We start from the raw sequence: 15,120 nt of genomic DNA on the forward strand, positions 1-15,120 counted from the left end.
CTCTGGTTTATCCTCCATTTAACTGTATTTACCAGCCTGTTGCCCAACCCTCTGTTTTCCCAAGTCATTCCAGGCTTCTCTCTAGGGTCTCTGCTCTTCACTGGCTGGAACTGATTTTCTCATCGATTACTTTCTCCTGCTATTTGCCCCCATCCTGTGCAGACTAATAACACAGGGCTGAACAGGTGCTGAGGGACATGGTTTAGTGTTTGATAAGAATGGTTGGACTCGATGATCCAGTGGGTCTCTTCCAACCTGGTGATTCTATGATTCTATGAAAGGGATGCACTAGGTGGAAAACATGAAGATAAGGCTCACATCTGCAGAAAACAGGGGGGTTGCACTCTGTCGTTGTACTGTGGGATTCTCACGGGTGGAAATTCACTGGGACAGTTGTTACTGGATACAGAGGCACTATATAAGGTTTGCATTCTCTAAATAAAGTTGATCTTGATTGTCGCCCCCATCAACGAGGTCTGTGCCGTAATTGCTACACCAGTCAGTACTAAAATCCATCTTAACTGAGAAAGTGTGATGTATTCAGGATTCCACTGAACAGTTTAAAGCTGCCTTGATACAGCATGCAGATTTTATTGTCTTTACATCAGGCAGTGATGTTTTCACTGGTTTTAAATTGGCCATTTAACATACAAAAGCCCCAAAGAACTAAATGGCTTGAAGCCGTACAGAATGGAAAGCACTTCAATTGGTACCACTGTCTATTCTCTACTCAGTAGAAGGGGTAGAGATAGGCACAGAAAGACATTACACTCCAGCCAGAAATCCTTCAAGATACCACACACATGGTTTTCTCTAGCTTACGTACCTTCTCTTCAATTCCTGCCGCTGTCTGTTTAGTAATTTCCAAATTCTCCACCAATGCTGTATCTCCCAGGAAGTTCCCAGATGCTGATGACAACCGAGAGAGCAAGTTGTCCTCTAATGTTTTCAAGGTGATTTTGAATCCATTCTGTTGCTTCGTAAGCTCTGACTGCAAATAAGTTCAGAAAGTTTTAGCCATGGTAAACCTGTGATAAAGTAAGGGTTAACCAACTTCACACAGGAACAGGCTTCTACCTGACGCTTGCTATAGTCCAATATTGCTTAATCCTGCTCTCTGCAGCTCCTGGGCATGGGCAGAGCTCTGGGGATCACTCTATCCAATAAGCCATCAACTCAGAGAAACCTTGTACGGCACAGAAAGCACCAGGAGAACGGAGCCCTTTTCACTACAAATGTATTAAAATGCTAGAAATTAATCACGAGGAAAAGACCTTCATCCCCTATCTCAAGCAGACAATCTCTGTCTTCTAGGAAATATCTACTCATTTGGTTTAAGTCAGCCTGGACAGTCCCTGCTGTTTCCCACCTCTCCTGGTGAACCCCTACACTTGGCACTACACATCACCACCCATCACTCCAGCAATGAAGACCAAGAGATTAAAACCTCATGGTAAAACCAGCAGCAAGGTCACTTGGATCCAGAGATGAGCACAATACAGGTTCAAGACTGAGGCCAAAGTCACAGCCTCACCCGATTGCTGCTTGCGTTTGTATTCTGGCCTCAAGATGTCCCTGGGACCGATGGCTTAGAAGCTGGGCATGCAAAGGCAAAGTCTCCCAGCCAAAGGATTTGCAAACTTAGCACTAAGACAGCCAAGCAGATCCCAACCAGCACCAACCAGCTCGCCTCAAGAGTGGATCTTCTGAATTACAGGACAAATTCTTCCAGTTTCTGTGAAACGACCTCTCTGTTCTCCCCAGACACTTGTTCCATTTCCCTCTCTTCTGCAGAAATACCAGCCATTAACGCTGTTCATGGTGGAAACAAAGCCTCTCGCCTGGCTCCTTTTAGAACTGATCCTACAGAATAGGCTTTCTCCCATGAAATGCCCTATTCTATGTGTTTGCTCAAGGAAATGGAATCTTTCCCGGATTTTGGGTATGTTATATTATTCCACTATACGGTCCTATTGTGAATGTCTATTTTTAGCATTATCACAGGAAACATCCTTCACGAAAGCTGTGCATCTGATTTGGATGCTGCTAAGATACAAGCCTGGTGACTACTCACTACGTAAATGAAGTCAATCGCTAACACTCTGGTACATAAAACGCTACAGTGGGACACAGTTTTAAACCTTTGGACTGCATTAAGGTGACACAACCAAGAAATTCAAGTAGCTTGCAAAAGAGTGTTCTATAACCCCACCAAAACCAGCCAGCTCCATAAAGTATTAGACATGGTACACGTGAACTTGGACAAGCCATGGCAACTGGCACATTTAATGCTCCAAAGACTGTTTTTGGAAAACATACCCATACCTTCCAACCGCCCACAAGGTCTGGAAGAACCCTAGAAATGGGAAAAGTAACCCTATGCCTTTTCCAAATCCACAATGGGTACAGGAGTCAGCAGTATTTGCTCTGTTGTCAGGGGTTTTCAAACAGATTAACTAAGTCTTTCATTACTAAGTCATCTCTCAATATTTGGGCTGAAATGTCATACACTTGCTGGACATACACTTACTCCACGTTAATGTCATCCCAAGAATTCAGCAGAGTGTGCACCAAAGCACATCTTTTATTGGTATTTCAGCTATAAAGGGCTGGTTTTAAAGGCCTGTTCCGTAGGCATTATACACAGGAGCTTGCCCACAGTGGTAAATATTTTACAAGTCTTGAAAGAGAAAACTAACGTGGCTAATTTTGTGTGTTCCTGTCATTCAAGCATAGCATGCCTTGAAAAATGACATTTTGCAAGCTATTATTCCAGACCATGGACTGTAAGCCCTGGAGTTATTAATGAGAACGTGTGTGATTTTTGCTCCAATAGCTTGTAATCACCAGGCGATTTCTGAAACGCACCCTTAGAAGTGTCTACAATGGCATATTCCCCACAACTGCCTGCATCTGTTGCGGCTTTATCATGCCATTGTTTCCAGCAGGAGCAAGGTCATCATTTCTTATTTCTGCAGTGGAGCTAATTATCTGTTATTTCACAGTTGATACATAACAGCGCTGCTTCTAGTGAATGGGTTACTCCGAGAGCCTTCAAAATTCCATTCCATGACAAAAAAAAAAAAAAGAGCTCACCAGAGATACAGGCCAATTTTGTAGGATTCACTCCCAAACCTTCCCAGCTTAGACACCAAACTGCGGTGAGCCACAACCACCACCTTCCTCTCCTTCTCTTTTCTGCTGACTTTATTGTATTATTTTAACATCACAAAACAGACAAAAAAAATTAAATCCTTGCATTTTCAGTCCACTCCTGCAAAGCACATTCTTACCTGAAGAGGAGCCTCAGCTCTGTCCACCACAGTCCAAACATGGAATCATAGACTAGTGTGGGTTAGAAGGAACCTTAAAGATCATCTAATTCCATGGGCAGGGACACCTCCCACTGGATCAGGCTGCCCAAGCCCCATCCAACCTGGCCTTGAACCTCCAGGGATGGGGCAGCCTCAGCTTCCCTGGGCAACCTGCAAAAACGCAGGCACTTTCACACACGCTTTCCCTCCTGAATAAGCAGGGCTTCACCTTAATTCATGGCTTATTTACCTGTAGCTGTCAAAATATTTTTCCTAAGGCAGTTTTTGGCACTAAAAAGACAACGAATTTGAGGCAAATCCCATTTTAGACATTTCAGTCTAAACACTGAAGTCTGCTGACAGTGGGAGATACTTGGAACCAACCCTGGAGCACAGTCGTGCTGAGCATACAAATGGGACCAGTTAAAGGCTGGAGGGTCTGCACCGACCTGAGAGGGAAGGTCTCAGCACTTGCCTTGCTTGCCGTGGCCTAAATTGGCTTTAGTGCCTCTTAGCTGTGATTGTCTCAGGGCCAGGTCACTACTGCCTTAACCTGTCTTAGCCTGACTTTAATTTAGAGTGAGAGCAAGCAGCTATTCTGGACAAACCGATCTGTCTCTAGAACCAAAATCTGGTAGAGCGTTCAGACTCTGAACACTCGTTGTAACAGGAACACGATCCTACAGATCAGCTGAAGGTAGCTTCAAAGACAGGAAGGGACGGAAAGACTGAATAGCTGATGGGGCAGCGAGACTGTAGCAGGAGGGAAGTAGATGAGAGAGAATGGAGACATAGTAGCATCCGTTATTATCTTGCTGTGTCAAAGAGAGACAAAGGTCTTATGTATTCTTACAAGAAAAGAAAATTACTTCTCACACCAATCTGCATCTACTTAGTGCTTTCTGAAGCAAGACTACAGCCCCATGACCTGAGCCAGTGACCTGGCTGGCACCTAGGGGCATAATTCCTTGGTCCTGGGCTCAAACTTCTTCCACAACATGCACGCCCTGAAGAAGCAGGGACTTCAAAGGATGCGATCCCTAATTTACATCCTTTTCACTGTTTTCTAATAAGCAGTTCTTCCACAACATGGGAGGGAAGCGCTGCAGATTTTTATTTACTAATATTTAGAGCCCAATTGTGGATTTGTTGACTGTACATGATATTGAATCTGTCTTTCTTATTGTGACAGCAACCACTACAGTGATGTTGCTGAGGCTAAGAGGAGCGGTCCTTAACATAACAGCAGTTAATGGCACCACTGTGCTAATCACAGTCGCCTCCCCATAAGCCCCTTCAGGCAAATTCACAGAGGAAAGCAGCTGCTCAAGCATTTCCTGAGCGTGTTTAAGGGGTGTCTGATCGTGGGGCTTTGGGTCTCTCTCCGCCCCAGTAAGACAGCCCTGACTCACCCATTAAATCAGTTCATTATGTATTTTTGATGCCATCTTTTGGCTCGTTAGCACATGAGTCTGGTTAAAACTAAATGCATCATTAAGGCTGCAGAGCTGAGGTACTTTAGAACCTCATTAAATGAAAAGATTATAACAAAGCTGGCCTGGCCTGACTGAACACAAGCAGTACATTTATTCCCACTCTCAGTAAATATTTAGTATTATACATATTTGTTACATTGCTAAGAATGCCATTAGAACAGAGGATTTTCTTCAAAAAATTATCTTGAAACTGAAGCCATACTTACTTTAAAAGAGAGGGAAGAACATTTTGGCCTGTTGCAAACAAGTGAGAGGAAAAAACAAAACAGGAAAATTTCATTACCAGACTCATAATATTTACAACAGGAATCCTGTACAATATATGCGTAAGGATTTCAAGTCTAAGAGATAGGAGATGATCTGAGGGCTCGAACACCTCCTGTACATGGACAGGCTGAGAGAGTTGGGGTTGTTCAGACCAGAGAAGAGAAGGCTCCATGGAGACCTTAGAGCAGCTTCCAGTACTGAAAAGGGCTCCAGGAAAGCTGGGGAGGAGCTCTTCAGCAGGGAGTGCAGGGATTGAACAAGGGACAACAGTTTTCAGGTGGAAGAGGGGAGATGGAGATGAGATCTTAGGAAGAAGTGTTTTCCTGTGAGGGTGGGGAGGCTCTGGCCCAGGTTGCCCAGAGAAGAGGTGGCTGCCCCATCCCTGGAGGTGTTCAAGGCCAGGTTGGATGGGGCTTTGAGCCCCCTGATCCAGTGGGAGGTGTCCCTGTCCTTGGCAAGGAGGTTGCAGCTGGGTGGGCTTTGAGATCCCTTCCAAACCATTCCACGATGTGACAAAAATTAAGCTACATTAATATTTCCAAAATTAAATCTGTAAAGTCCAGAAAAACCTGATGTAATGAGGACCTGTTTGCATTTCCAAGAAAAGTACGAAAAGGAAGAGATTCTTACCCAATTTTTTTGAGAGTAAAATAGGAATTGCCGTTTAAGTGTTCCAAAATACCAAGAAAACTTCCTCAATGTTTATCAATTCAAGGGAAATCTCCTGATTTTATGATGAGCTCAGCAATCTCTGCAACCATAGATGAAATGCTATTTTGTTTTGTTATAGGAATAGTAGCACTACTGACCTTGAGCTCCTCCAAGTCAGGCCTCTCCATGTTGACCACTGCTGCAAGCAACTGATCCTCCAAGCCATCTCGCGTGACAGTGAAGTTGATGAGGGTGCACTGTGCCTGCAGCTCGGGTTGGAAATGAGGGTTTGCCAGCTTTGTGTGGAGGATGAGGCGGAAAGCAGGGTTGAAGTCACATTCCTTGTCCCCGATCTTAATGTACCTGGAAACAGACCAAAAGGAACATGAGCAAACATCTCTTCCAGGATGTTTCACCCAAATGACATCAGTCACCACCAGTCAATGACATCTACCAGAATGGGACTTTGCACTCTTCGCACAGATATTACTATTAAAGCTAAAAGTATTCAAAATTGGACACGCTTGAAACACTTCTGATTTAGGATAAAACCCCTAGACTCTTGCCCCTGAATTTTGGACTCTGCTTGAGAATGCTCACAGCTTCTAGCAGCAGGATGGCCAGTTCAACCATGAATCCCACTTTGCTTTTTACAGAGGTCGAATTATGCTTAAAGCTGGCCTCATATGCAGGAAAAACCTCTCAGCATCGAGATTTTGGTTAGACACAGCTAAAATTGCCTGCTCTGTTGGTTCAGATCAGGCCAACTCTGTGGGCACACTGAGCTTGAGCAGTAAAGCCAGGTTTGGAGGGCACTTGGCTGTTGTTCCTGGGAGGTAACTTCACTCAAGAAAACCCAAACTCCTCCTGGCTTGCATTTCTGATATCAAGTCTAAAATTTATAAAGACCCCAGGAATTGACATACTTTTAAATCCAAGTTTAACGAAATCTATGGGGACCAGAGTTAAAAAGAAACTGGAAATGCCTTCAGGAATGCAGCTGGACTATTCCAGGAACAGTGGTGTCATCAGGGGAATTTGAGCACACTTTTCAGTCAAACATCATCTCACTAGGTGTCCTCTTGGACATCTCAACTGCTCTTACAGCTCTGAGATGGAAGCAGAGAGAGCTCACACAGTGCATGCAGCTCACAGCAGCACCTAGAAGTACTGCCGAGAACCTCAACTTCAAAAACCTTGCCTCCAGTGCTACCAGTATCTGTGTGGTCTGGACTCGTGTCCTGGAAAACACAAAACCCATGGACTTTATTTATAACTTATTTTCCCCTTTCTTAGGAAAGACGTGATCTTACAGGGAGTTTTGAGAGCAGAGATGTACAGTCCCCAAAGGTGGATGGGCTGAGCTTTTATTTTTTTTTTTTTGCAGGGGACTCAGGAGCCCATCACCTTTACTGTACCCCCATCTCCACTTTCAGTAATTTCTATCCCTTTCACTTGGGACTGTTATTCCCTCTGAAATGATCCTTCCCCTCCGTCCTGCAACTGAATCCACCACCAGCCACCCTTCTCAAGAGGTTTCCCCCTGCAAGCTTTCCAGACTGCCCACTTTTCCCAACAGCCTACATCATCCTAGAGGTAGTTTAGGCAAGCAAGGAAACAATCCTTACAGAACTTAAGGAATGTGAAACTTAGAGCTTGACAGGCTTTTTGTTATTTACTGCACAGAGCCAAAACCAGGACCGCACTGTGAGGTGCAGAATCCAGCCCATGCCAGGCTCCCGTGAGGTGAAGCTGTCAGTGGCAGAGACTTATAAAAGCCCAAACAACACACACTTCTCAAGGCCAACGACTCCACTCTGCAAAAGCCAGTGAAGCAACGTTGAGAAAGTCCCTGAATCAAGTTTAGTGCTGAGCATGGGGTTTTAATTATTGCCATTATTTGAGCACATACTATATGTGTGCTTATTGCACTTAAACAGAGAAAGAAGGAAAAAGTGAACTTCCTCCCTGTCCCTCTCACTGACCTCCTCTGCACTGGACGGTGACAAGTAGCTGCCATGAGAAACTTGACCTCATTAAGAAACATTTATATATTCTTAATGCTTAAACCTGTAGCTGTATGCCTAAGCTTTGTGGAGTGTTTGCTAAAATCCAAGGTTACTTTGTCTTCACAACAGCAACAGCTATTTTGGCAATAATTCAGTGTCAGGATAGCCAAGAACAGACCCCCAAGCTCACTATACAAACCTCTCTTTTTCTTTTTTTTTTTTTTTTTTTTATGATGGCACCCAGCAAAATGAAAAGCCTAGCTTTGTTTCAAAGCCATCTTAGGATGGAATTACTTGCGACTGCCTGATTTCAAAATGCATCACCGAAGGCAGGGATGTTAGTCCTGCTCTATAGGAACATGCACAATGTGAGCTCAGGAACAGAAAGCACAACAGCACAAAGGACCCATTCACATGTGCTGCTAAACCTCCCTGAAGCTCACCTTCCTTTCTTGATGGTTTCTCGCCCCAGTAATGGCCCCAAAACTGGATCCACGGATTCCTCTAGGTTTTCAATCAAAACCAGTTCTCCTGCAGCCAGAGCTCGTTCCATTGTGTCCAAATACCTGTGGGAAACAGCAGTGGTACTTGCGCAGTGAGGCTGGTCAGGGTGCTTTGCAGCAGAGAGGGTACGAGGGGAATGGAAGGGTGATGGCACAGCAGTTGCAAGAGAGAAAGAGGGGTAAGATAGTGTCAACGTATGGTGCAGAAAATGGCACTGGCAGAATCTTCTCTGTCCAATAAAGGTCTCAGGCCTCCCAAAAGCAAGCAATAACAACTGTGTAGTCTTGTTTCCCAAGACAAGAGCATGGACATCAGGAAACAAAGATAGGACAGCAAATACTTTGTTTCCTCCAGAACCCACCGGTACAGTTAATCTTGCAGAAAAGCAGAGATGAAGAGCAGCTCTCATCTCCATTTTGCCGAGGGTTTAGGGTCACATTTAAGACACTTTCTTTCCTCATGAGGGAATTGTCCCCCTTTGCTCTGTGTCTAACTGTGAATTATGTATGCTCTGCATTGGGATGCTTTGAACCAGGAAGGGCAGGGTCAAGTGCTTGTGTTCTCTCCTTCAGGGTTGCTCTGCACTTCACAAAACTTACTTCTCTGCAAAAAGGAGAGAAGGGACCTGGGCAGGTGATGAGGAAACCCTGGGGGCTGTTAAACCATCGCTATTAAACCATCACTGAATCACTGCAGCCAACTCCATTCGCTAAAATTTAGGCTCCTTGTCTAAGCTGGAGAGTTTGGGACCTCAAGAGGTGATAGAAAGGTCTAAGTCAAGAATTTCAAAGTGATGTTTAGGCCTGACCTTTAAAGGAATCAGTTGACAAACCTCATCCTTAATCAGCAGCCCCCATGTTTCTCAGTACAGGAGTATTTTATGCAAAGAAACAGACAGACAGAATGACAGCAGCTGCCCAAATGGCCCTTGCCTGAAGGAGAGAGGGGTGGGGGTTTAGAGCTCAAACTTTTCAAAACACTTTTGAATACACTTTCCAGTCAAACAACAGCTCAGTTGTGGCTGCTCCATCCCTGGACGTTTTCAAGGCCAGGTTGGATGGGGCTTTGAAAGCAGCTGAAAGCAAAGAAGCACCACTTTTTAGATGATGAAACACTTCTTTATTTACTGTAATGGGGCAGTGAATGATGCTTTTAGCCAATGGCCCTGAGACATCACAGCAAGACATTAAACTTCCCTCTTAGAGCACTTGTCAGCCCGGTGTGTGGCCAGGGAGGAAGGGGGAATAAAAGACGCTGCTTTTACACAGCAAGCTCTAATGGCAGCATATGCATGTTAAAGAGTCTGTTCATCTTGCTCCATCCTGGAGATTTATACTTAGGTGCTTCTTTTGGGATCCTTACTTTTACACAAGCTGCTTTGAACAACTGCAAGGCACAGTGACCGGGTTGGCCAGGAAAAAAGAAATTTGCTTTAATGAAAAATTAGTTGTATTTTTATCCCACACGAGAACAAATACAAGTTCTTATTATTATCTATAAGGAAAGCAGAGGAGGCACCAGCAAAACAACCTGGGCAATCCCAAGACATCTCCAAACCTGCATGTATTTAGAAGCACTAAGCTTGGGTCACTCTTGCCTGTCGTCAGTGCTTGGCTCTGTATTAAGTAATCTCAGCACTCATCCTCAAGAAGGAATTAGACTCTGGGTATGCTCCATTCCAGCTGGGACTCCTCACTAGAAATAGGTGCAAACTGAGATATAGCAGAAGTGTGTGCGCTGACTGAAGAGGAGCACCAAGAGTAGAAAAACCTTCAAACGAAATATCGAGCAAGATTAATACAGGGGTGCTGCAATGAGAACCTCCTACAGCTGACACCAGCATGGGAGTGGAGTTAACCCAGCTGATCTTCAGGGTATGGCAACACTCATGGCAGCTTCATCCTCCGTGCCCAGGCCCTCTCTTTTCTTCCAAGATGTAGGAAGCCCTTGTCTCCCTCCTGGGTGAAACCGAGTCAGGACATGACATGTAAGATGAGCCCAACAGAGGATACCATAGCTTAGGCTCCAGAGCGCAGCTCTCGCCATCCTTAGTTTCAGAGGAGTTTCTATGGTAACAGCCCCTCTATTTAACAAGAAATCTCTTTATCATTTTTGGTAAGGAATAAGCAGCTAATGCACAGATATAGTTGAGGGTTTTCCTCACTGTAATTGGCTCAGATGGTCGCAGTTAAATATAAGCTGTTCCTCAAATAGAGATAACCATTAAAAGGATTTATTATGTGATAAGGCTGGCGCTCACCCCTTCTGCCCAATTCGGATCACTCGAAGGTCTTCACCATACTTCGTTTTGATCCATTTGATGCCTTGCAGCTGAGGATCCACCATGAGGGGCCAGCGCTCACAGTTGGTGAGGATGGTGGCATTTTCAGTGGACATCCGATCAGCTGGCAGGCCCTCGTTCTGCCAAGCTGCTACATCAGCGTCATCGGTCAGCATTCTCAGAGGATCAAGGGATGGGGTTACAGGGATTGGCACCTATGAAGAAAGAAGAAATGCTTCCTAGGGGGTCAACAACACACAGCACGTATCTTTATCATGGAGTGCAAGTGATAGAACAAGGGGTAATGGTTTTAAGCTGAAAGAGATTAAGGTGAGATTTAGGAAGAAATGTTTTCATGTGAGGGTAGGGAGGCCCTGGCCCAGGTTGCCCAGAGCAGTGGTGGCTGCCCCATCCCTGGAGGTGTTCAAGGCCAGGATGGATGGGGCTTGGAGCCCCTGATCCAGTGGGAGGTGTCCCTGCCCATGGCAGGGGGTGGAACTGGATGGGCTTTGAGGTCCCTTCAACCCAAACCATTCCATGATTCTGTGATTCTGAGCTGCAACCTACACCAGAGACAAGCAAGGAAAATACTTCAAGTAAGCTTAACTAAAAACTGCAAAGTAACATTTCTCAGCAGTTCCCTATTCTACAGGACAGTTTTGATCTAGTATTAAGTGTTTCCCAGCCCTTTTGTGAATGAACACAAACTATGCATGCATCCCGAAGATTTTTGCCTGCAGAAAATTCTACATAGGGAGAATCAGGTCATTTTTGGAACAATATTACATTTCTTAATTAAAATTTTGTCTTACTATTAAGAAATACAGAATTCCTTTTCTCCTCTCTCATCCTAAGGAAGTTGCCTATTTTCTTAGCATTCTGATTTGGGCATCAGTGCCCAGTTGTGACCTTATTTGAAAGATTCTTGGCATTCCAGCAGGATTTATAATATCCAGTTACTATACTGATGTTTAAAATCTCAGTCCTGCAGGAGACAGAACAGTTGCAGTTACGATGCATGAGAGGACCTGGTAAAAATTAGCAAGATATTAAACAAGTTTGAAGCACGACAGGCTCCATCTGGTCCAAACAGCAAGACATGGGTGAAACCGGCCAAGAAGCACAGCCAGCATGAACAGAGCTTGTGTCCAGCATGAAGAACCATCTGGAATTTTTCCAAGCCTACCAGAGAGCTGGCAGTGAGCTCCATCTGCTTCAAGCAATCCCTTCTCCATATACCTCCCTCCTTCTAGGCCATCCCTGACTCCTAGTTAAAACTGCACAGCATTGGCTCTGGGCTCCACGTTTGGGTTGCTGCATCAAGTCATTTTTCTCTGTACATGGAAGAATCAGGTCATTTGCATGGAGAAAGGACACCACGATATCTTTCCCAGAAAGGAGTAAATCAAGTGTGGCTACACCTTGCTCCTCAGTGCAACCTGGTGGGAACACAGGGATGCCCCTCATTTGGGTGATCCCCTCATTAGGGAATCCCTATGGACCCCAGAATATATGGCCATGTTAATTCCAGTAACAATAGGAAAATAGGGCTTACTTTTAGTTGGTGCAAATACGGCTTCCAAGTTCCATGCAGGAGGTCATGACGGTATTTCTTGGTGAAGTACCCCAGGTAGGAGACGAAGGCAGTGATCAGCAAGACATCTCCACATAAGGTGCTTTGTTGCTGTTTGAGGTCCTTCACAGCTTCAGCCCATCTCACGTTCTCAGAGGCGAGTCCTCCAACCTGCAATTTCCCAAGTCAAACTGATAATCACAGCAGTTCTTCAAGCAATAGCTCAGGATCCCTCTGTGTCCATACCTGACATCAACCGTCATTTCAACTGCTAAAGTTTAAAACCTAAAAATGGGAAATGTTCAATGATTACTTTGCTAACCCCTGCCCTGTCCCATTCAGTGAAAGACTGGTCCTGCACTCAAATTTCAGCTGCCTGCACCACAACTCCTCTAAAATCATCAAGGAAGGATCCATCACCTCCCCAACAGGCATTCACATAAAGACATCTGCATTAGGGATTTCTGAGGCAGCCCATCAGCTGTTAATTGCCTTAATGCCACACATTCACACCTCGTTACACCCAGAGCTCCTCTCCAACAGCCACAACCTTCAGCTGTTTCACAGGATTTATAATTACTCCAGGTAGATGGGATTTTGATCATAATCCCCTTGTGTCTACATTGCATTTTTGACAAGCAATTAACCCAATACACAGGCTTTGAAGAGGGTACAGCATCTCCTTGTAAAATACTTAATCTCTACATACAAGGACAACTTCTCTGACTATTGGTACTCTTCAGGTCCTTCATTCCTGAAGTCTTGTGATTATAACAGATAACCTGACACAACTCCCCCCTTTTTCTTTAAAAGGAGAAAACTTTAGCTCTATTAACTGAGAAACAGAGCTCACAAATACGAACGGTACGTATCCTTCAGGTTTCCAAGCCACAGACACTCAAACCAGTTTCAAATTGCCCTCATGGATTTGATATCAAGAATGGCTGATGGCATCATCAAGAATGCCTTATGGTCAAATTCCACTCACTCTCCTGTTGTCGAGCTGCTCTAGAAACATTCACGTAATGTACAGATCCCCTCTACTCACAGGCCTCTGCTCCAGGGCCAACCAACACTTTCTATTTTTATTCTTCAGTTCACAGTCCACACAAGCTTAGCGTTATTTCCTATTTTTCTCATTTTTATTAACTATTCCTCTATAAAATTCTCTTTAGCAACCTTCCCCAAATGTGACTAATACACCTCCTTCTCCCAGGTCCCTGTTAAATGCTAAACACGACCAGCTCCCTATGATAAACATTATGAATACCTTGAATAACTCATTCCCTTAAACTGAGTTATTTTGCTGTCTTCAACAGATACAGAACACGGGTCCCAGGAATGGGAAGGCATCATCTTCAGATTCTCACTGGATTCCAGTGTCACACATTCTAACTTGACCAAGTCCTATTCCTAGCAGAATCTTGCTACTTTCTGGGGGTTAGGAGCCACCTTCTGATTTCCATCACGTATTTACTTCTAGCCAGTTTATGCACTCAGTTCTCACATGGATGCTGTCCTCCAGCTCAAACAGCTCTCCTTTCACCCTCATGTGTACCTCCAGATGCTTTTATAAACAGCCAGTATTTTCTAAAGAATGTGCTGTGCTAAACTAAGCAAAAGAATTTGATCTACCTCCCCTCTGAAAGGCACAAGCACAGGAACAGCTCTACCAGGCCAGACCCAAGGTCCACCCCCTTGGCATCCTGTCTGCTGGCAGCAGCCCTTAGCAGACTCAGGAAGGCTAGAAATGACCTGGTAATAGTTCTTGACATAATCTCCCAGCTTCCCCCAAATGGAGGTTTAAGGACTTCCCGAAACAGAGCTTATATCTTTGTGCTAAATAGTCATGAGGCAAAAAAATCACCAATGGCTGAGTCTAAGCTGCCATGGATACCAACCAACTTTTTGGCATCTACAGCATCCTGTGGCCAGGAGATACATGGTTTAGCTATGCTTTCTGTAAAATTAAAAGGACATTCTCTTTTTTTCTTTTGTGCTACGTGACCTTTTCAATTGCTAAAACTTGTTCACACAGTGGAAAAACAGTGAACAACAACACTTGCGCCACCTTCTCCATACCACTCATGATTTCAAGCCCTTGATACCTCCTCTGCTGTCTCCTTTTGAGGTTGACAAGCTTTAGCCTGTTCAATAATTCCTCACACAGAAGAAGCCCTTTGATTTTCCTTGCAATCTTTATCTTTACCAAATGATGTAACCTTTATTATCCTGTTTCTTTTTATCATTACCTTCTCTGCACCATTTCCCATTCTACTCCATCCTTTGAGGTACAGCAGAGGGGGCGGAGGTACAGCTGCACATTCAAGATTTATTTAGAATGTATTTGTATAGCAAGATTGTGATTTTTCTCTGTTTTGTTCTCTTGTCTTTTCCTAATAAACCTTAACATTCAATTGCAGCATGGTTTTTCAGTTTGTTGAGAGGCTTTTTGCCTCTGGGAGCATAGAGCTCACATACTCATAGAACTCTTAATTCCATCATTTCATTTCTGAATGATTATAACTGGCTCATCATCACTTACAGGGCATGTAAAGCAAGAACATTATTTTACACGTATCTACCTGGCATTTCATACCTCCAGCACTTGATACCATTTTTACAGTTCTCATGGAGAGTTTCCATCAGTATCATGTTTGTATCGCTGAGAAACTGGGTGACCTGCTTCCGTACCGTCTCATTCAGATTGTTCACGATTATTCTAATGAACAAAAGAACTAGCAGACACCTGTAATACCTCTGATGGTCTTTCTGCCTTGACAAATCTGCCCCTTTGAAGCAGTAAAAACTGTCTTCTGGGCAATCTGACTCCTCCCAAGAGCAGAAAGAGCGGTTCCAGGTTTTCTTTGCCCCAGTCAGTCTCAGAGCTGTCCCTAAACCTGTTCCACCTGAGTTACTCTGATGTGAACCACCACCCTACTCACAAAGCTGCAGAGAAGCTTTCCTCAGTGCCTCTTGCTGGCATTCCCTTAGCCTTGCTAGGAAGTTTACTCATGATATTATG

At 44.3% G+C, this 15,120-nt stretch overlaps 1 protein-coding gene across 2 annotated transcripts in view; it reads right to left on the bottom strand.

Moving 5' to 3' along the window:
- DNAH9 (dynein axonemal heavy chain 9) overlaps nucleotides 1–15,120 on the bottom strand; it is a 177,235-nt gene that overhangs the window by 67,065 nt on the left and 95,050 nt on the right. For both annotated transcript variants that reach the window (XM_069872298.1, XM_069872299.1), the window contains 5 exons: nucleotides 12,078–12,266; nucleotides 10,502–10,737; nucleotides 8,181–8,303; nucleotides 5,887–6,091; nucleotides 827–991 (listed from right to left, as the gene is read on the bottom strand). In XM_069872298.1, the coding sequence (XP_069728399.1) occupies nucleotides 827–991; nucleotides 5,887–6,091; nucleotides 8,181–8,303; nucleotides 10,502–10,737; nucleotides 12,078–12,266 (918 nt within the window). The remainder of the gene's footprint in view (nucleotides 1–826; nucleotides 992–5,886; nucleotides 6,092–8,180; nucleotides 8,304–10,501; nucleotides 10,738–12,077; nucleotides 12,267–15,120) is intronic.

Source organism: Phaenicophaeus curvirostris, chromosome 19 (assembly GCF_032191515.1).
Source record: "Phaenicophaeus curvirostris isolate KB17595 chromosome 19, BPBGC_Pcur_1.0, whole genome shotgun sequence".
Taxonomy (NCBI): domain Eukaryota; kingdom Metazoa; phylum Chordata; class Aves; order Cuculiformes; family Cuculidae; genus Phaenicophaeus; species Phaenicophaeus curvirostris.